Genomic DNA, 18,679 nt, shown 5'->3' on the forward strand with positions numbered 1-18,679 from the left:
AACAGAGTGATGAGGGAAGGAAACTGGCTCTGCATGGAGCTGGAATGGGAATGTGCTGCCATGGGATGGCCCTGAGGCTGAAAGCTGAGCGAGGGAAAGGGGCAGGAGGGGGGATCTCAGGCTCCATCCATCCCTTGGGCTGCTAAACCCCTCCCACAGCCTCTCACTTGCAGGGAGAAGGAAACACGAGCAGACCCCAAGCGAGCATGGATTGGGATGCGGTGGATTGGGATGCGGTGAGTGGATGCATTTCCTTCCCATGGCAAAAATTGCAGGATATGTGTGTGGGGAGGACACCCCCCTGCTGCCTCCCTCGCTCAAAGCCCGGGGAGAGCCTGAGCAGCCTGTGAGGGCAGCCAGAAATAACCCCCAAAGGTGACTCAGCATTAGGCACTGCAGGGACCGAGGCGTGACACCGGCCACCGCTGCGCCCGCAGTTACCCAGGTGGGGGACCCTGGGGTGGGATGTAGGCACCCAGGGGTGCTGGTGCAGCAGAGCATCCATGTCCTAGCTCCAATGCTGTATCCCATGGCCCATCTCCGTGCCATGTCCCATGGCCCATGTCCCATCCCCATGCTATGTCCCGTGTCCCATCTCCATGCCATGTCCCATATCCCATCCCCATGCCATGGCCCATGTCCCATCTCCGTGCCATGTCCCATGGCCCATGTCCCATCCCCATGCCATGTCCCGTGTCCCATCTCCATGCTGTGTCCCATATCCCATTCCCATGCCATGTCCCATATCCCATCCCCATGCCATGTCCCATGGCCCATGTCCCATCTCCATGCTGTGTCCCATATCCCATTCCCATGCCATGTCCCATATCCCATCCCCATGCCATGTCCCGTGTCCCATCTCCATGCCATGTCCTGTGTCCCATCTCCATGCTGTGTCCCATATCCCATCCCCATGCCATGTCCCGTGGCCCATCTCCATGCCATGTCCCATGGCCCATGTACCATCCCCATGCCATGTCCCGTGTCCCATCTCCATGCCATGTCCTGTGTCCCATCTCCATGCTGTGTCCCATATCCCATCCCCATGCCATGTCCCGTGGCCCATCTCCATGCCATGTCCCATATCCCATGCCCATGCCATGTCCCATGTCCCATCTCCATGCTGTGCCTAAGCAGAGCTGCTGCCCTCTGCAAAGCCCCCCAAGGGTTGAGCATCCCAGCTCCCACCAGTGACTGCCCACAGGCAGAGACCAGAGCAGGTCCCAGGGCTGCTCCAAGGACCCCCGAATCCTGGGGGTTCCCAGAGGGGCTGGAGGGGTCCCATTTCCAAGGGGGTGCTCACCCACCCGTGGTGAGCAAGCAAGAGGAGCTGCAGGACACGCTGAGGCGCTGGCATGCTGCCCACGGGGTACCACACACGAGAGGCAGAGCAGTGATGCTCTGGGGGACCCTTCACTGCTCTCTGCACTCCCAAATCTCCTTCCCCACCCCAGCCAGGGCTCCCCAAGCAGCTCCCCCTGCCCAGGGGCCGCACTTGCTTGCTCTACGGGAGAGCTCAGGGATGAGGCAGAGCCCAAACCCAGCGCTCAGCGTTCAAACGGGCACCATTTAAACCACGCACCCTGCGAGAGCCTGCCCCGAGCGACACCCACATTGCGAGGCACTGCGGAGCCAGCAGCCCCAGCACCCACGTTCGCCCCCCTCAATAGCACCTTACCCTGGCAGGCTGGAGCTGGACGGTAACGGGCGCAGGCACCCAAGCAGATGCTCCCCGTGCTGTGCCCACACCATTGGTCCGGATCGCGCCGGCGGCTGCGTTCAAACGCTCCTGAGGCTCAGAAAGGAAACAGGAAGCCTCTCGGTGCTTGGTGCACCCGTGCTCTTGGGGCAGCTCGGGAGGCTCGCACAGCCCCACGGCTCCCTTCCTACCCCCGAGCCTGCGGCCGGCTGGGTGAGCATCCCAACCCCGCTGCGTGGCAGAGGGGCTCCCTCGGCCCCAGGGGAGCCGCACATCGCAGCTCACGCAGGAGCTGGCCTCAACCCTGCTTTACTCCGTGCTTGTGCTCAAATGCGTCCTCACCCTCCAGCTCGCAGAGGCACGAGGTCGTGCTGGCAGGAGCGTGCAGCCCCGGCGCTGGACTGAGGTCCAGAACGGCTCTGAACGGGGCCCAAACCCTTTCCCCAGCAGTTTGCTCTCAGCTTTGCATTCAAAATCCAGCCTTTGCATTTCCTGCTCTTCCTCCCACGGCCCAGACAGCAGGGAGGAACTTGGGCAGTTCCCTGGGTGTGTGGTAGGGGCTTTGGGAGGCTAAAGCCCTGCTTCTCCTCAGGGTGGGAGCTGAGGAAAGGGGCTCCATCTGCTTTGGGAACTGAGTGGTTAATGCTTCACATTTCCCCAATTGAGGAGGAAAAAAACCAACGTCCCCAACCTGCACCAAGGGAGCTGTGGGGACACTGAGCGCAGCAGAAGCTGCGTCCCATTGCAGGGGGGGTGTTCCATAGCCATTAAAGGCTTCATTTAATTCACATAGCAAAGACGGTACCTATGGAGTAGGTGTTCCCTGGTGTGTGTTTCAAAGGCTAAAGCCAGTGCACTGCAGGTACTCCTTTCATTTCCCAGCCTCTCACATGCAAACCCTTTCCCCCTGCACTGAGCCAGCTCCTGTGCACTGTGCACAGGAACTGCCCTCAGGACACATCCTTTTCCTCCTGCACTCACTGCTCCTCCCAGGAGCACGTTGTGTGTCAGCCTCATCCTTTCCTGCAACCCTTTGTCCTGACCGGGAACCAGCAGCAGGACGTGGGACACCATCAACCCCAGGTCACTTCTGGGTTCTTTGTAATCATCCTGGGTGTCCTCCTCCATCCCTAACAGCCTTCGGCTCCTCTACTGGAGGGTTTGGGAACAGAAAGGGGATGGAGATCAGCAGCAGTCCCGCAGCGTAAGATCAAACTTGAGATGTAGGGAGCAGCAGATCAAAAGCTTGGCTCTGGCTGCTCTTCCAGTAGTGATCACTCAGCCCCTGGCTGCTTTTGTTGGAGCAACTCCACCTCTTTAATGACAAATTAAGTGCCTGGCCTGCCCCGAGCAAACCTGGAACCAGCCCCGCTCCAAGCTCAGTGCTCTGGGGAACACAGAAGGCAGCAGCGAGCGGAGATGAAGGGAACCCAGATGAGTGCCCGGTTATTGAAGTGGTGTGTCTGTAGTTTCAGCCCTTGCCCAGACATAACGTAACGTGCTGGAGGCAGGTGCCTGCTCAGCAGCCACTGACTAATTGCAGAACAAAGAGGAGGAAAGAAACAAAGACGTAAACAGTGCAGTAGTGAGTGTGGAGTGATGAGCAGAGCAGAGCAGTTCGTGCTTACGGAGGATGTACAGTAGGCTTGAGACCCACAAATAAAGTAAATCCCATGAATGAGACTGAAAGATGATGCCAGATGTTGAAGAGCACGCTCAGCACCATGTGAGCAGCAGGCCACGTGGTTTCCTTTCCTTTCCAGCAGGAGACCCAAGAGGACAAGCAAGTTTGGCACCTTATCATAGAAAGATTTGTGTTGAAGGGACCTTAAAGCTCCTCCAGCTCCAAGCCCTGCCACGGGCAGGGACCCCTTCCACTAGAGCAGCTTGCTCCAAGCCCCTGTGTCCAACCTGCCCTTGAACACTGCCAGGGATGGGGCAGCCACAGCTTCTCTGGGCACCCTGTGCCAGCGCCTCAGCACCCTCACAGGGAAGAGCTTCTGCCTAAGAGCTCATCTCAGTCTCCCCTCTGGCAGGTTCAAGCCATTCCCCTTGGCCTGTCCCTCCATCCCTTGTCCCAAGCCCCTCTCCAGCTTTCCTGCAGCCCCTTCAGGCACTGGAGCTGCTCTCAGGTCTCCCCTTCAGGAGCCTTCTCTTCTCCAGGCTGCCCCAGCCCAGCTCTCTCAGCCTGGCTCCAGAGCAGAGCTGCTCCAGCCCTTGCAGCAGCTCCGTGGCCTCCTCTGGCCTCCCTCCAACAGCTCCACGTCCCTCTTGTGCAAGAGCCTCCTGAGCTGCCTCTCTCCTGCAGTCCACAGCCCCTCGTGAAGGCAAAGATAAAAGACAAGCAAAGTGTTTACAACAACAAGGAGATTGTTCAGTTCCCAGCCAAGGGCTTTCCAGAACCCCCCAAACCCCACACGTTTGTAAAGACCCCTTAGTTACAAAAGTAAATTTATTCTCAGTTCACTTTTACAATTTCTTTTGAATCCATTGTAACAATTTATAAATAACTCCTGGTCACAGTCCCCACATCCAGGGACAGGTTTGAAGCCGACGTTGTTTGAGAAGCTACAAAATCAAGTACGTTTTACCTGGTATTGAAAAGCACTGACCAACACAGAGCTCTGCCCTACTGCAGCTACAGCACCATGGCCTGTGGGTTTCTGAGGAGCAGAGGAGCGAGCCTCAGTAGTGCACGGACTGGCATATTCAACTGCTTGAACTTCAGAAGCAGCTCGGAGAAGTTTGTGCTTCCTAAAGAGAAGAAAGGAGGAAGGAAAACGAGCATGTCCAGGTGTAATGCCCAAGAAAGGAGCGCCACAGAGGGAGAGCAAACAGCAGTCGGCGTGGCTCAGGAGAGATGTTCACCGCTGTTCATTTTGTTGCAACACTGGTTAAACAGTAAGTTTTTATAACAGAATGTTACAAAACCCCAATTCCATTAGGGTGGCAGGGAATCCCAGAACAGAGGTGTGTAACAGAGAGAGAAGACTGGGAAAAGCTGGATTTCCACAAAGGTCTTTTGACCTGAACAAACACGCAAGCACCCAACTAGAGATCACCCAAGATGAGACATCCTGTACTCTCAGGGTGCCACTCTCCAGGCTGGGGGGCTGTAGCCTGCAGGAAGCCTTCAGCCTCAGCCTTCTCTCACCACTGAGGTGGGAACATTCCTCTCATACCACTAAGCAAGCCTCAGTTCCCCAAATCAAAGTGCAGCTGCATTTCTATCACAAGCTGACAAACCTTAGGCAAGCAGAGGGCTGGCGTATCCCCAGCCTGGCCTGATGGAGGGAGAGAGGAACAGCTGCCTAGTGAACGGGTCCAGGATTTCCCTGGATCCCAAATCAGGATGGAAATACAGAGGAGCTGGTGACTGCCTGAAGAGGTGCTTATAGGAAAGATTTAAGGACATTCAGGATATGGCCAGCTCAACATAAAGAACACTTCCCCCTGTCACACCTCCTCTAACTGCTGCCTGCAAGAACATCCTTAACTGCGGTCAGGACAAAGCTGAAGCTTTTTGTATCTAGGCTAATTCTGGCTTCTTTAGCCCCCCATAAAGTTGGTACCTTTAATTTGAGACAAAGACTAAACACCAGTGGACCAGCTTTCAGAGGACGCTGTCATCCCGGTCTTACCTTCCAAGCCACCAGCAGCCAGCTGGCCCGGCGTGGGGACAGAGTGGTAGATGAGGAAGCAAGCCAGCATGCTGAGCTGAGATACCTCTGTGGGCTGCCCACTGAGATAGGAATGCAGAGACACATCCCCTCCAGCTGTAACACACAACATGTCCTGGTGAAACTGAGGGAGCAGAAAGGCAAGACAACACCATCTCCACAGAAAAAGCCCACAGAAAAAGAGTCTCCATCTCCCCCCAGAAGGTGAGCAAAGGGTGTGTTTGCAAACCTTCCTCCTGCTGCCATGGCCACCCTGCTCTCTGCTGTGATCATCCCTTGCTTTTGCTTCTAGAAAGTTCTCCCAGTGTGATATCAGGAAAGCGTTTTCTCTGGGAAGCAAAACCTTCCACGTTAACTAAACTTCCCCCCAGTACAGTCAATGCTTCACACCAAATGCACAAAACTGAAACCATGTTGGTTTATGCTGACACACAAGTGCCTTCCCTTCAGTTATCAGTTTTCAGTACTTTTGAGACAAGAAAAGTCAACCCTGATCAGCAAGAAGAACACTAAATGCCAACCACGGCTGGAGGACTAAAGCTTTCTCCTCTATACCTTGAAGCCACTGATCCAATGTGTTATCTATAGTGCACTTCATCACGGGCAGAAATTCGGAGTTCATGAAGAGCCCTCGGTTGGGATTCCTGCTCATCCTCTCCTGGTGACTTCGGGAGCTGAAGAACTCCAACACCAGCTTTATCTGCCACAGCTCAAATGTCTCAGACATCTCTTTTCGTTCTAACCTCCTTACAGCCTAGTGGAGGGGAAACACAAAGGGACTGTGAGACTGTGAAGTGGAGGAGGGAAGCGGTATTGCTCAGTGCTGTCTCAGACACCGAGTGAATGAATCCTCAAACCCCACCTTGCAAGGGCCACCCTCCTCAGCAGCCACTGAGAAGCTGCCAGTTAATGCTTCTTGTGCAGTTTCAGTTCTCATTACCTCAGACTATGTTCCAGCTTTTAAAATCTCTGCTATCACTAATGTCTCCCCTTCTTCCTCTCTGTCCTCTATGAAAGCACATGCAAACCCAATCCTCTTTGCCCAAGTGTAGCTTTAAGAAAGCAAGAGTTTACTCCACCTGATCTATGGCTATGTAGGTGGGCAGCATCTCTGGATTTTCTTGGGTAACACACTCGTAAAGAATTGAAGAGAAAAGATCCAGGATTTCCTGTTTCTGATAAAAGACACATGTTTAACACAGAGCACGTGCTGGCGACACTTGATTTCAGGTTCTTGCTTTGCTCACATTTCCTTCCATTAAAGTTAACCCATGCAATGACACTGCATCAATGAGTGGTAGCTGACAAAGCTACACAGCTCACTTTCATTCTTGGGCTTATTAAAAGTAGGCCTGAAGCGGCTGGATTTTACTCCCTCAAGTTGTTTAGTGCAAAGAAATAGAGTGTAAAACACCCTAACCCTTCAGCAGTGACTTCACCTAAATGCTCCAGGACACTGCACAGGGCTTTCAGTACTTGTTAAACACATTCTGCAACGAATACAACTACTGGACACAACTAGCAGCAACTGTGATATAAAAAATGCCAACAAGAAGTTATTGTTTTACACCTTCATGTTATAAAAAAAATCCCTTGGAATATTCCCATCTCCATGACCTGAAGGAATGAATTCTGTTCCTCAGTTTAATGTAGATTTTCCCCATGTGTTATTCCTGCAAGCAAGAAACCATGCTAGTCCACACGTACACACCATACCTGGCCCATGTTCCCAGTTGGTTTGCAGAAGTAATCAGCAAATGAAAACAGAGCAGGATCAGAGGTGAAAGCTGAAATTGCTTCTGGCTAAAAACCAGATCAAAACACACATAAAATGAACATTTTGGGTTTACTGCTCAAATGTAGTAGCGATTTATACCCAATCCTTCCTTCCCCAGCCCACAAGTGACAAGACTGGAACCTACATAAAGCACACTGTGAACAAACTGGGTCCAACACTTCTGTCTGCCCACAGCAAACACCCATTCTTAGCTCAAGCTCATTGCATGCTCTGTGAAAGCCACCACACTTCCTTTCCCTCAAGCAAAGCAAGTAACTTCTTACTCATAACCATGTGGCAGAGCCAAATGCTGGAGGTAAGGAACACAGCAGGACCTGCTGTGCTTCCCTCAGCCTTCCCAGAGGCAGCATTCCTGCCAGGAATGCAGTTTGGGAGCAATACCTTGAACGCCCGAGCTTCTGAGTTGCGGTGAGTGACAGTCTGTGCTAAGAGGCTGCGCCAGCCCATCGGGTCCTCCTTGTAGGAGAGCTGCCCTGCTCTCAGCTTCACGTACAGGACACCACCCTTGGAAAGAATTGATCTGCAACAACAGTGTTGGCTTTACATCAGTGCACATACACAGTGAAGGAAACGTGACCTCCAACAGTTTAGATGCAATAGTATCATAGGCTCATAGAATCCCAGCCTGGTTTGGGTTGGAAGGGACCTTAAAGCTCACCCAGTTCCAACCCCCTGCCACGGGCAGGGACCCCTTCCACTAGAGCAGCTTGCTCCAAGCCCCTGTGTCCAACCTGCCCTTGAACACTGCCAGGGATGGGGCAGCCACAGCTTCTCTGGGCACCCTGTGCCAGCGCCTCAGCACCCTCACAGGGAAGAGCTTCTGCCTAAGAGCTCAGCTCAGTCTCCCCTCGGGCAGGTTCAAGCCATTCCCCTTGGCCTGTCCCTCCATCCCTTGTCCCAAGCCCCTCTCCAGCTTTCCTGCAGCCCCTTCAGGCACTGGAGCTGCTCTCAGGTCTCCCCTTCAGGAGCCTTCTCTTCTCCAGGCTGCCCCAGCCCAGCTCTCTCAGCCTGGCTCCAGAGCAGAGCTGCTCCAGCCCTCGCAGCAGCTCCGTGGCCTCCTTTGGCCTCGCTCCAACAGCTCCACATTCCTCTTGTGTTTGGGAACCCTCGAGAGGCCAGTGTCCCCATGTAGGCTTCGTCCTGATAATGTAAACCCTGGCTCAGTCATGTACATATAGAAAACTTGGTATCTTCAGAGGGCAGGCTGCTATCAAATGGTGATGTGGTGGCAGGCACCCGTGATAAAAAAGGATAAGCCTTACTGGTATAAGGAATATAACTTCCTGAAGCCATTGCAGGTTCCTGTCAGACTCCCCTAGGATGAGCTCCAGCACCAAGGAAAACCATGCAAGCTGGTATCCACAGGTGGTGCTCCTTTCTTCATTGAAAACCAAACCAATAACCCCCCAAACCAGAAACGCAACCAACACTGCTATTCTTGACCAAGCCAACAACAAAAGTGTGCAGCAGCTCAGAGTGACACTATTGCACAGCAGCTGCGTGTTTACCTCATCTGGAGTATCAGTTGCACCATGAAGGGCATCCTTAAAATAACTGACCTGTTTGTATTGAAACTGCTTTGCATAACAATATAGAGCAATTCACAGGTAGTAAGATAGGGAAGATTATTTCTCACACATGTGCCAGGCAGGTCCCTACTGCTCTAATGGGCTGAGGAGATGATGTGACAGATTCAAAGCAGCTGGAGAACAGGTAAGAACAGATAAGTCCCAAAAGCAGCAAGCTCTTCAGTCACCCACCCTGGTTTGTGGCAGTGCAGGAAGGCTCTTTTGGACAAACAAGCACTCGAGTGTGGTAAAGTGAAGCCACAAGGCTGGCTTCTGGAGCTTTGGTGCAGCAAATGCATCCATATGTGCTTCCTGACCTGAAGGAATGTGCATTCCACATCAGTCCTGCCTGTCATGGTTAAAGGCAGGACCCAGAGATGCTGCATTGTGGTGCCTAATTTAATCTCAGCAGAAGCAGCTGAATGAACTAGAAAACCCATGTTACTGATGAAAGATGCAGCTGGCTTCTCAGCACTACTCACGGCAGCAAGTTACACCGTAGGCTGTTAGGGGCAAAGATGAGAATGATGTTACCCACAGATAGTGTATTCTGGTAAGACTTCTGTTTTTCAGTTGCCACACATTTAAACGGAGAGGTGAAAGGCAGCAGCAGCACTTTGTATACTTCACGTGAGAAAAGCAGTACCTCACAAAGCAGTAACAGTTACTGAACCACTGTAGCAACAGTCTGGGAAACATGACATCACATCAACTCAAAACTAAACTAAAAGCACGAGTTGAAGAGGGTTTCTGGTCCCACTCAATCCCAATAGCTGCGGTTTCTACTATCAGGTTTTCCCCTGCTCTGTTTTTGCACGAGTTATTCACATCAAGAGGTGAAACCAACTACGCAGTTTCTTTCTTCACCCTGAAGTGCTGTCAGCACAACAGTGAAGCCATCACAACCAGACTTCTTTCTAAACTGTAGGTGTTACGAGTACAGGATGCTTTAAAAAAGCACTTGAAAACTATTACTACAAGGTTATTAGTCAGTCAAGCACTGTACTATGTGTTATAAAGAATACTTACTTCAGGTGATTTGTTCCCTTGCTTAGATCTATTAGTAATTCCCAGTACCGTGGTCCTTTCACTCTGATCTGTCAATGGAAGCATTGTTGTTACTAGATATAGCCAGAATCATTAAATGAAAGAGTCTGTACCCAAGTCTACAGCTCTTCCTCAGCCCTTACAATAGCATGTGCCCTTCTGCAGTGCTGCCCACCCAGAAAACTCAGAAAGAAGAGCACCTAGTTTTGCTGTCCTACAGCAAAGCTTGCTGGCACAGGGAACTCCCTGCTTGAAAGCACTACGATAAAGACCAAAGAGAAGCATGTGGCATGACTGAACACATGCTCCACAGTGACAGACTTGTCTTTAGAGCCATTACTATGGGACAGCATTGTCCAGAGTCTGGCTAAGGCTGGACAGGGAATCAAAGAAAGGTCACTCCATCTGTTCTTGCACTGCTTGTGACACAAAGTGAGTGATTAAGTTCTTCATTAAAAGGGAGACTTCCTTTACCTGCTTCAGTAAGTGAAGCTCTGGAAGGAGCGTGGGTGCCATCAGTTCCTCGGTGGCTTCTGCATACCACTGTGTGCCCTTCAAAACACCAGCGTTCACACATTAGTAAAGCTCATTTTTGTGTGAAAAGAAAGAAAACTTTCATCTCATTTTCAACAACTCCACTGGCAGCTTCAGTCAGTTTCTGTTCCTCAGTTCTGAGTAACTACATGACTTAGCATTACCTTTATGTCAGGAAACATAAGCCTAAACTAAAGGTATTTCCCATCAATGTATCAACACAACATTGTGCAAGTCAGGCACACTTCAACTGAAATCTGAAGGTTTGAATAATAAACTGTGTCCTGAACATGCAGAACTCTTTGCCAGAGACACAAGGGATCTATGCTGCACCTCTTCTCACCTGAAATCCCTTTCTTTAGTCCCTTTATAAGCATCATCTGTCTCAAATGAGCCTGTACAGAATAAAGCCCATAAAAAGGAACCTTTCCTAAAAGACACATCATCCAAACACCATGGATAAATGGCAAGTTGCCCATTTCAGCAGAGTTAGAAGGCTTTTCAAACCACGGATGGCTCCAACCATCTCTGTGCCTTTGAAAGCCCTTACTCTTTAGAAAGAGGATACTGGGTCAGTCATTGCACAACTGACTGTTTGAAGACTTTGCGGTGCCTTCTCCTTGCCCTGTATTCTGCTCTCAAGGTGACATCAAAGCACACGTAAGGTTTGAGTGGGCTGAGCATGACCCTTCTATTACTTGCGTACAGTCTGGCTCCTCTCCACCACAAGCTGAACGCAAACCAAGACTGCTGACCACAACAATGAGAAGAGCACACCTTTGGCAGAGAGCCTTCAGCTCTCTCCCCGACCTTCTCAAAGGCCCTCACTCCTCCAGACACTTTACCTTATATGTCACCTCTATCAGTGCATAGCAAGGAGTGTTTGAATCCACATCGACGGGCGTTAAGAGCCTCGGCTCTGCCGCCAGCACGTAGAGGTGACGCAGAGCCTGAAGGTGGTACCTGGGTGTGGGAATAAGGAATTCAGCACCGTGCAGAGCAGGCAGGGAATAACCCCCAAACACCAACTCCACACAGCTCAATAGGCAAATCCAGCAGAGAAACCTGGAGTAATACTACTGTATTACTGGTTTGGGATTTTTCTAATGCGTTAGCTAACAGAACAGGGAGTAATGAATTGTAACTAAAACCAATTCAGAGTCACACATGAACAGATCCTGCATGAAAATCTTTTCAGCTGAGCAAACTGGAACAGTCAAGTCCAAGGAGCAGAGCTTAGAGCCTGCAGAAACCTGCCTGCAGTTCCTCACTGCTCAAAGATCACTACCATCACCTTGTATCTTCACTTACTTCTTCTGTTTTCCACTTCTTTGTTTAAACCTCCAAACATTGATTTGCAGAGCACATAGGTACAAATTCTGGATCACCTGCCTCTAGGTAACAGCTTTGTAAGATGACTGAGCTGCAGGGAACATGAACCCTTGCAAACTTACCGATTGTCCGTGCTGTGAACCGGGAAGTGTGGGTACAGAGCACAGAGGAGAGCAGCAATGGAGGAGTTGGAAGTGCTCAGTGAGTATCTGCAGAACAACATTATCTATTAATTTCTGTGCTAACAAACACTGGCCAGAGGTGTTCAAAGTATTTTGGTGTCCCAGGGAAGGGAAGAACAGTTGTAAAGTACACATAGGTAAGGAAGTTACAAATGTGTTCCCGCAGAACAGGAAATAACCATGTACTGGTAGGAAATAAACACAAACCACAAGCCAGGAACTTTCCTATGGCATGTAAATGATGCAGTATCTAGAAGAAAACAGGACTTCCATTTGCAACAGAAGATGGCTGGACTTGATCTTAAAGGTCTTTTCCAACCTAGTTGATTATATGATTCAATGATTTTATGCATCCAGATCATAGAACCATAGAATGGTTCGGGTTGGAAAGGACCTTAAGATCATCCAGTTCCAACCCTCCTGCCATGGGCCGGGACACCTCACACTAAACCATGGCATCCAAGGCCTCATCCAGCCCGGCCTTGAACACTGCCAGGGATGGAGCATTCACAACCTCCCTGGGCAACCCATTCCAGTGCCTCACCACCCTCACAGGAAAGAATTTCCTCCTTATATCCAATCTAAACTTCCCCTGATTAAGTTTGAACCCGTTACCCCTTGTCCTGTCACTACAGTCCCTAATGAAGAGTCCCTCCCCAGCATCCCTATAGTCCCCTTCAGACACTGGAAGCTGCTCTGAGGTCTCCACGCAGCTTCTCTTCTCCAGGCTCAACAGCCCCAACTTTCTCAGCCTGTTTCCACACAGGAGGTGCTCCAGCCCCTGAGCATCCTCGTGGCCTCCTCTGGACTTGTTCCAACAGTTCCATGTCCTTTTTATGTTGAGGACACCAGAACTGCACACAATGCTCCAGGTGAGGTCTCACCAGAGCAGAGCAGAGGGGCAGGATCACCTCCTTCACCCTGCTGGTCACGCTCCTTTGGATGCGGCCCAGGATACGGTTGCTTTCTGGGCTGCGAGCGCACACTGAAGCCGGCTCATGTTCATTTTCTCATCAACCAACACCCCCAAGTCCTTCTCCTTGGGCTGCTCTGAATCTCTTCTCTGCCCAACCTGTAGCTGTGCCTGGGATTGCTCCCACCCAGGTGTAGGACCTTGCCCTTGGCATGGTTAAACTCCATGAGGTTGGCATCAGCCCACCTCACAAGCGTGTCGAGGTCCCTCTGGATGGCATTCCTTCCCTCCAGGGTATCAACCGAACCACACAGCTCGGTGTCATCGGCAAACTCGCTGGGGGCGCGCTCAATCCCACTGCCCATGGCAGCGATGAAGATGTTGAACAAGACCGGTCCCGACCCCGATCCCTGAGGGACCCCACTCGTTACTGGTCTGCAGCCAGATGTTATTAAATCAAGTGATGTGCCCACTACTAAAGCTTTGCAGGAGAGGTGAAAGGTAAAACCCTTGTCTTTGGGAATGGGAAGTTACCTTCCTCCTCCCAGGAAGAGTAGCCCCAAAGCCATGTGGTGAGCCAGGTGGAACCCATAGTTCATCTCTCCACCTGTCTTCTTGTGCATGAATCGGCAAAGCTGAAGGACTTTGAGGTTTCCAGAGCCAGCCATCACCATTGCAAGAGCCAGCAGCAGCACACTCAAGCACGTTTCGAGGTTATAGTGACCTGTCTTCAAGCGGAATAGGGAGAGCATTATTACTTCTGTGGTCAAACACACGCTTCTGCTTGACCTAATGCACTGCTTTCTACCCCAGAGTTCAAAACCACATTCTACAGAGTGAGGGAGAGCAGAGACCAGCAAAGTCCTTAAAAATGATTCACAGCCCTGCCACATTCGATAGTTGAAAAGTAAAAGGGATGGTTTTGTTTCCATTAAGGTTTTGGTGAGGGTTATCAAAGTGCATTACACAGCAAAACCTCCTTTTCACTGAGGGAAAACTGGAAAGAACTTACTATTGAAGCTGTTGGTGCTGACAAACACTTGAGGAAATCTGTTGCATATTTGTACTGGAAAGAAGAGAAATGCATAGTAAATATAGACACAAAAGATAAGTTACAGCTCAATGGAAAGTGAAGGGGAAAATAAACCTCCTTACCAAGCACTTAAATGCTGCCAGATTTTCTGACCCAGCAAACCGAAATCCCAGTGACAAACATGCTCCAGCAATGATGTAGACATGAGCCTGCCTAAGAAACAACACAAGCAAGAAATGACTCAACGCTTCTCTTGTCCTCATCGGAGCACATATCTCCAATTCCTTTAGAAGTAGTAAAAGAGGAAAAGATTAAAGAGACAGGCTTATCCTTTGGAGAAAACAGAGTAAAATCCCCTCAGTAACAAGGGAGAGGGGTTTTCATGCTGGTATCTCTACAGAGTTCAGCTGTGTTTTGCAGCACTTTTTCCATGTTACTTACGCCAGGGTTTCTAAACTCAGGTCTTCAGATGAAGGCAGCTCTGTTGCTTGAAGAGATATACTGTTCTCTCTTATGATCTATAGAAAGATAAGAGAGAGTGACATTAATCCAGAGAAAGCGATTAGCTAACTGAAACTGGGTATCAAGGGTTCATAAGTGATACAAAGCATGTCTGTTTAACAGGCATATAAAGGTGTTTGGGTTTTTTTCCCCCTACATGCTATTGCTCCATTGTACTTCTGATCCAAAGGGATACCCTTCACTGCTCCTGAATCTGGTCCCTTAAAGACTTGTAAAACAACGGCAAGATTTGTGTTTCGGTATGTACTCAAATATGAGAGAAAAGAGAACAGGATGAGACCCTGAGAGGCCATATAGACCTTCAGCATCCTGTGTTTCTGACAGATACTGACCTAATTTGCTCTTTAAAATTCCATACAACGTATCTTGGAATATCACTGCTGAAAAGTTATTCCTAATGCTCAACTGAAACTGAAGCAGTGTTGCACCTCACTTCCTGCTTAGTTAGTGTGGAGATAAGTTTAAACCCTTTCTCTCTCTGGCACCATTTTCTGTCCTGAGCAGCTGCATCCCTCCTCCACCCTCTCCTTTTTAGGATGATGGGATGGGAGTCCTCAGTGCTCCCATGACGATCCAGGAATCCAATGCAACATCCATCCTTGCCATGTGAACACAACATACATTTTCCTGGGCAGCTCAGGTACTATGGGAATGTTCACATGCAGAACAAGCCAGTGAGATGAAAACTGGGAATGAAACACATGAAACATAAATACCTACTTGAGGCACGTTGCTGTTAACCCACTTGGAGTTGGGCAAGATGTCATCCCACAGGATCAGGCATCGAGCCAAGGTCTGAAAACAAGTGAGAAAGCCAAAGACATAAGGAAGGAAATAAAGTATATATTCCTATCAGAAATGACAAAGCAGCTTTTAGGAGATGCAAGTTCTGCTTACAGGGAAAAGAACCACAGAATAAATCCTGTATAACGAAGTCTGTATCCTTAGGTGGTAAACAGAGATGAAAATTCACTATGGGCTTAGATGCTGAGCCCTAACTTATATTCTATTGTGAAATTAATTCATAATTAATAGGAAAAGCAGCGAGAATTTATTAAACATTTAACATTCCCCATAAAATGTATTATTCAAGTGTTTCCTCAATAAATTCTGTCTAGTGCAGCCTGACAAGTGGCTTACTACAAGCAAACAGTGCAGTTATTAGTTTGGTTGGCAAGCAACAGGGTTTACCAGCTCTCAAAAGGATTCTGGATGTGGCTGGATTTAAAGACCCAAGTAATACAGTTCTTGGATCACTAAATAGGCCGAGACATGACACAGAAGAAAATCTTACCCTCAATAAAAGGAACTCTGGTTTGACAAAGTCCAGTAAATACATGGTATCTGGGGCTTGAAGCCAGTCAGCAATGGATCTGCAGAGCACAGTGAAGGAATTGGGTTTCCACATCAGATTTCAGCAGCTCACAAAGCTGAGTAAGCCACACAAAGCAGCGCCAACATGACAGCAGGTTAAACTGCTGTCACAAGTCACTGCTACATGTCTGAGCAACTCCAAGGTTCATACCTGTTGTTAGTCTTTAGGTAGATCATAGCAAGGGCAAGCGTGGCACCAGGACAAGTAACATCCACATTTATGGTGTCTCCCTCCTGTGAAAACACAACATATGCTTTCAGAGCAGCTAAATCTGCAGTGATGCAGACATTCAAAGTCACCTGGTGTAGGCACAGACCTCTCAGAGTTCCAACTGCTGCTGTCTTCAGCTTAAACGTGCAAAAATCAACACATACCTTGATTTGGTAACTGGGAGACTTGTGCTTCTCTCTGTGCATCCCTGCCTGGAACCTCCTGTGGCCCCCAACCATGTATTGGTAAAGCTGCTCGGGAACATTGAGGTCTGACATGCCTATCAGATTGCTTCCATGCTGAGGGATGAAGAGAAGGAGAAGCATTAATAAGGGAATGCCTTCCTATATGAGGAACAGAAATGCTTTTCATCCAAGGGCTGAAACAGCTCTTATGACCCCACTTCAATGTATAATGATTCTTCTACTAACTGCAGTTGCAATTGAGACACTTACCCCCAGGCAAACCATGCCCAAGGCTAGCCCAGATGCAAGGGAATAGGACTCTCTGTCAGTGCAGTACTCCATTTCTGGTCCAGGGGGACGGCCTGGAGAACACAAAACATTGATATTCATCTTCCAGAATTCCAGCCAAGTAACAGTGTTTAATTAAGCTCTATATTCCTGGTGAAATGAGGAAAAAGTCAGGAAAGTTTTCAGTGGAATTATAAGTAACTGTCACTTAACCCACCCATCATCAAAAGGCAAACCCTCCAGAACCAGGTTTTGTTGCTAAATGGTATGGCTGGAGTTCAGAGACACAGTGAAAATGCCAGGTTACAACTGTGCAAACTTTAAGACCTCTAAACCTATCCAAATGCTGTCAGCAGAGTTCAAAAGCTGCTGCTAGAAAAGATTGCACAGATCAAATAACCAGAATCATAACAGATACAATTTCACCCTTATCTTTATCCCATTCTCTATTTAATAGACCAAACAGCCTCTTCTAGCTAAAGTTACACATAGACATGAGTAAGAACTTAAGTGTTACAAATAAAATCAGAAGAACTACGCACAGAATAAGGACACAGCTTGGATCAGATTTACTGTTCAGAATCAACTCTTACTGACTACTGTTTAGAAAGCCTTGAGCAAAATTCAGAACAGGAGAACTTAGGACATCATGGCTCTATTTCCACCACCCTAGTGAGCCAAAAGGACTTGTCTTTGCAAGAGGAAAGCATTTTTCCCCTCACCCAGTGCCTCCACCTCTGGTTTCTACAGTGGCAGCCACCTCATGGACTGATATGAGAAACAACAGATGTCTGGGGAGCATCAGATATGTGGGTATACAGCGTGCAACAGGTCTGCTCAAAAGCTGCAGGGACTCAGGATCTCTGCAGATATGGCATCCAGGTCAGGAGGAATGTGCAGTTACAGATGTCCTTTTACCAGGTCTCTGGCACTCCAGAACACCTCTGATCAGACAAGATTTCCAGACAGAAAAAAGTATCTAAGTCCAGCAATGCTGCTGCCATATTTCTTCTACTAAATTCAATGACTGTTCTATGCTACGCAAACACACAGCTCAGAGTAACTTCTGCTCCTGTGAACACAAATGATGAGGTTTGGGAAATGAGAGGTGAATACTGTGGTGGGAAACGCACAGTTAAAATGCTCATCTCTCTGATGTGTTGTGCATTCACAAGCTGTGACTCCCCCAGTGCCCACCCCACTTCTGCCAGTGTCAGCACGTACCTATTTCAGCCAGCAGAACCTCAGCTGTGTGCCTGTGAGCAGTGCCCTGATAGACAAGGCCTATTCCTATGACAGCAGCCACCTGCACGTTGTGGGGGACATCCAGCTCTGTGGATGTTGGCGGCAGCAGGGCAGGTATGTGGATGCTCAGGAGGCGCGTAATGGCCATATCCATTGTGCCCAGCTTGGCAGCCGACACACCAAGCAACAAGCCAATGCTTGTCATCTCATGGCCCTGAGAAAGGAAACAAAGAGCAACAGCCAAAGAGATCAGAAGTGCTCAGCAAAGGAAAAACACTTGTCCCAGTGTCCCATTCACCCATCCCAATGAGCTGTGCACAACACGAGGTGAAGGAGGTGATCCTGCTCCTCTGCTCTGGTCAGACCCCACTTGCAGCCCTGGAGTCCTCAGCATAAGGAGGACATGGAGCTGTTGGAGCAAGTCCAGGGGAGGCCACAAGGATGCTCAGGGGCTGGAACACCTCCTGTATGGAGACAGGCTGAGAACATTGGGGCTGTTCAGCCTGGAGAAGAGAAGCTGTGTGGAGACCTCAGAGAAGCTTCCAGCCCCCTTGAAGTGGGCTACAAGGATGCTGAAGAGGGACTCTTCATTAGGGACTGAAGTGACAGGACAAGGGATGATGGGTTCAAACTGAAATGGGAAGTTCAGGCTGGAAATAAAGCAGAAGCTCTTCCCTGTGAGGGTGCTGAGGCGCTGGCACAGGGTGCCCAAAGAAGCTGTGGCTGCCCCATCCCTGGCAGTGTTCAAGGCCAGGTTGGACACAGGGGCTTGGAGCAAGCTGCTCTAGTGGAAGGGGTCCTTGCCCATGGCAGGGGTTGGAACTGGATGAGCTTTAAGGTCCCTTCCAACCCAAACCAGGCTGGGATTCTATGATTTAGTAACAAAACTGCTGAAAATCTTTTAAACAGAAATGAAGTCCTGCACCACTGACATTAAGGAAGCAATTCTCATCCTCCTGCACCAGGAATCTCCCAGCTCAGTGTTTCAAGACATCTGTTGCATTTTCTGTCTTGTTTTCTTTAAAGAATTCAAGTCCTGTAGGTACTTCTCTGTTGTTTCTGAAGGAA

General features: G+C 49.4%; 2 protein-coding genes across 6 annotated transcripts in view; one reads left to right on the forward strand and one right to left on the reverse strand.

Annotated features, from left to right (window-relative positions):
- BCL2L11 (BCL2 like 11) overlaps positions 1-18,679 on the forward strand; it is a 156,700-nt gene that overhangs the window by 32,768 nt on the left and 105,253 nt on the right. The gene's annotated exons all lie outside the window — the stretch shown is intronic.
- The window catches only part of ANAPC1 (anaphase promoting complex subunit 1), a 35,167-nt gene continuing 20,621 nt past the window's right edge, over positions 4,134-18,679 (reverse strand). For 4 of the 5 annotated variants that reach the window (XM_061461723.1, XM_061461722.1, XM_061461721.1 and 1 more), the window contains exons 28-47: positions 17,591-17,825; positions 16,349-16,440; positions 16,058-16,192; positions 15,834-15,916; positions 15,603-15,681; positions 15,029-15,103; positions 14,228-14,304; positions 13,909-13,999; positions 13,766-13,819; positions 13,288-13,481; positions 11,781-11,867; positions 11,172-11,289; positions 10,267-10,344; positions 9,775-9,842; positions 7,559-7,697; positions 7,096-7,182; positions 6,459-6,554; positions 5,935-6,133; positions 5,341-5,475; positions 4,134-4,453 (exon numbers count right to left, since the gene is read on the reverse strand). In XM_061461723.1, the coding sequence (XP_061317707.1) occupies positions 4,338-4,453; positions 5,341-5,475; positions 5,935-6,133; positions 6,459-6,554; positions 7,096-7,182; positions 7,559-7,697; positions 9,775-9,842; positions 10,267-10,344; positions 11,172-11,289; positions 11,781-11,867; positions 13,288-13,481; positions 13,766-13,819; positions 13,909-13,999; positions 14,228-14,304; positions 15,029-15,103; positions 15,603-15,681; positions 15,834-15,916; positions 16,058-16,192; positions 16,349-16,440; positions 17,591-17,825 (2,238 nt within the window). In that variant the 3' untranslated portion in view covers positions 4,134-4,337. Of the gene's footprint in view, positions 4,454-5,340; positions 5,476-5,934; positions 6,134-6,458; positions 6,555-7,095; positions 7,183-7,558; positions 7,698-9,774; positions 9,843-10,266; positions 10,345-11,171; positions 11,290-11,780; positions 11,868-13,287; positions 13,482-13,765; positions 13,820-13,908; positions 14,000-14,227; positions 14,305-15,028; positions 15,104-15,602; positions 15,682-15,833; positions 15,917-16,057; positions 16,193-16,348; positions 16,441-17,590; positions 17,826-18,679 lie in introns of those variants that run through there. The other variant, XR_009744764.1, reaches the window with a different exon arrangement.

This window comes from Pezoporus flaviventris, unplaced genomic scaffold (genome assembly GCF_033815535.1).
Source record: "Pezoporus flaviventris isolate CSIRO_AGI_PZ_B2104156 unplaced genomic scaffold, CSIRO_AGI_Pfla_v1 ptg000031l, whole genome shotgun sequence".
Taxonomy (NCBI): domain Eukaryota; kingdom Metazoa; phylum Chordata; class Aves; order Psittaciformes; family Psittacidae; genus Pezoporus; species Pezoporus flaviventris.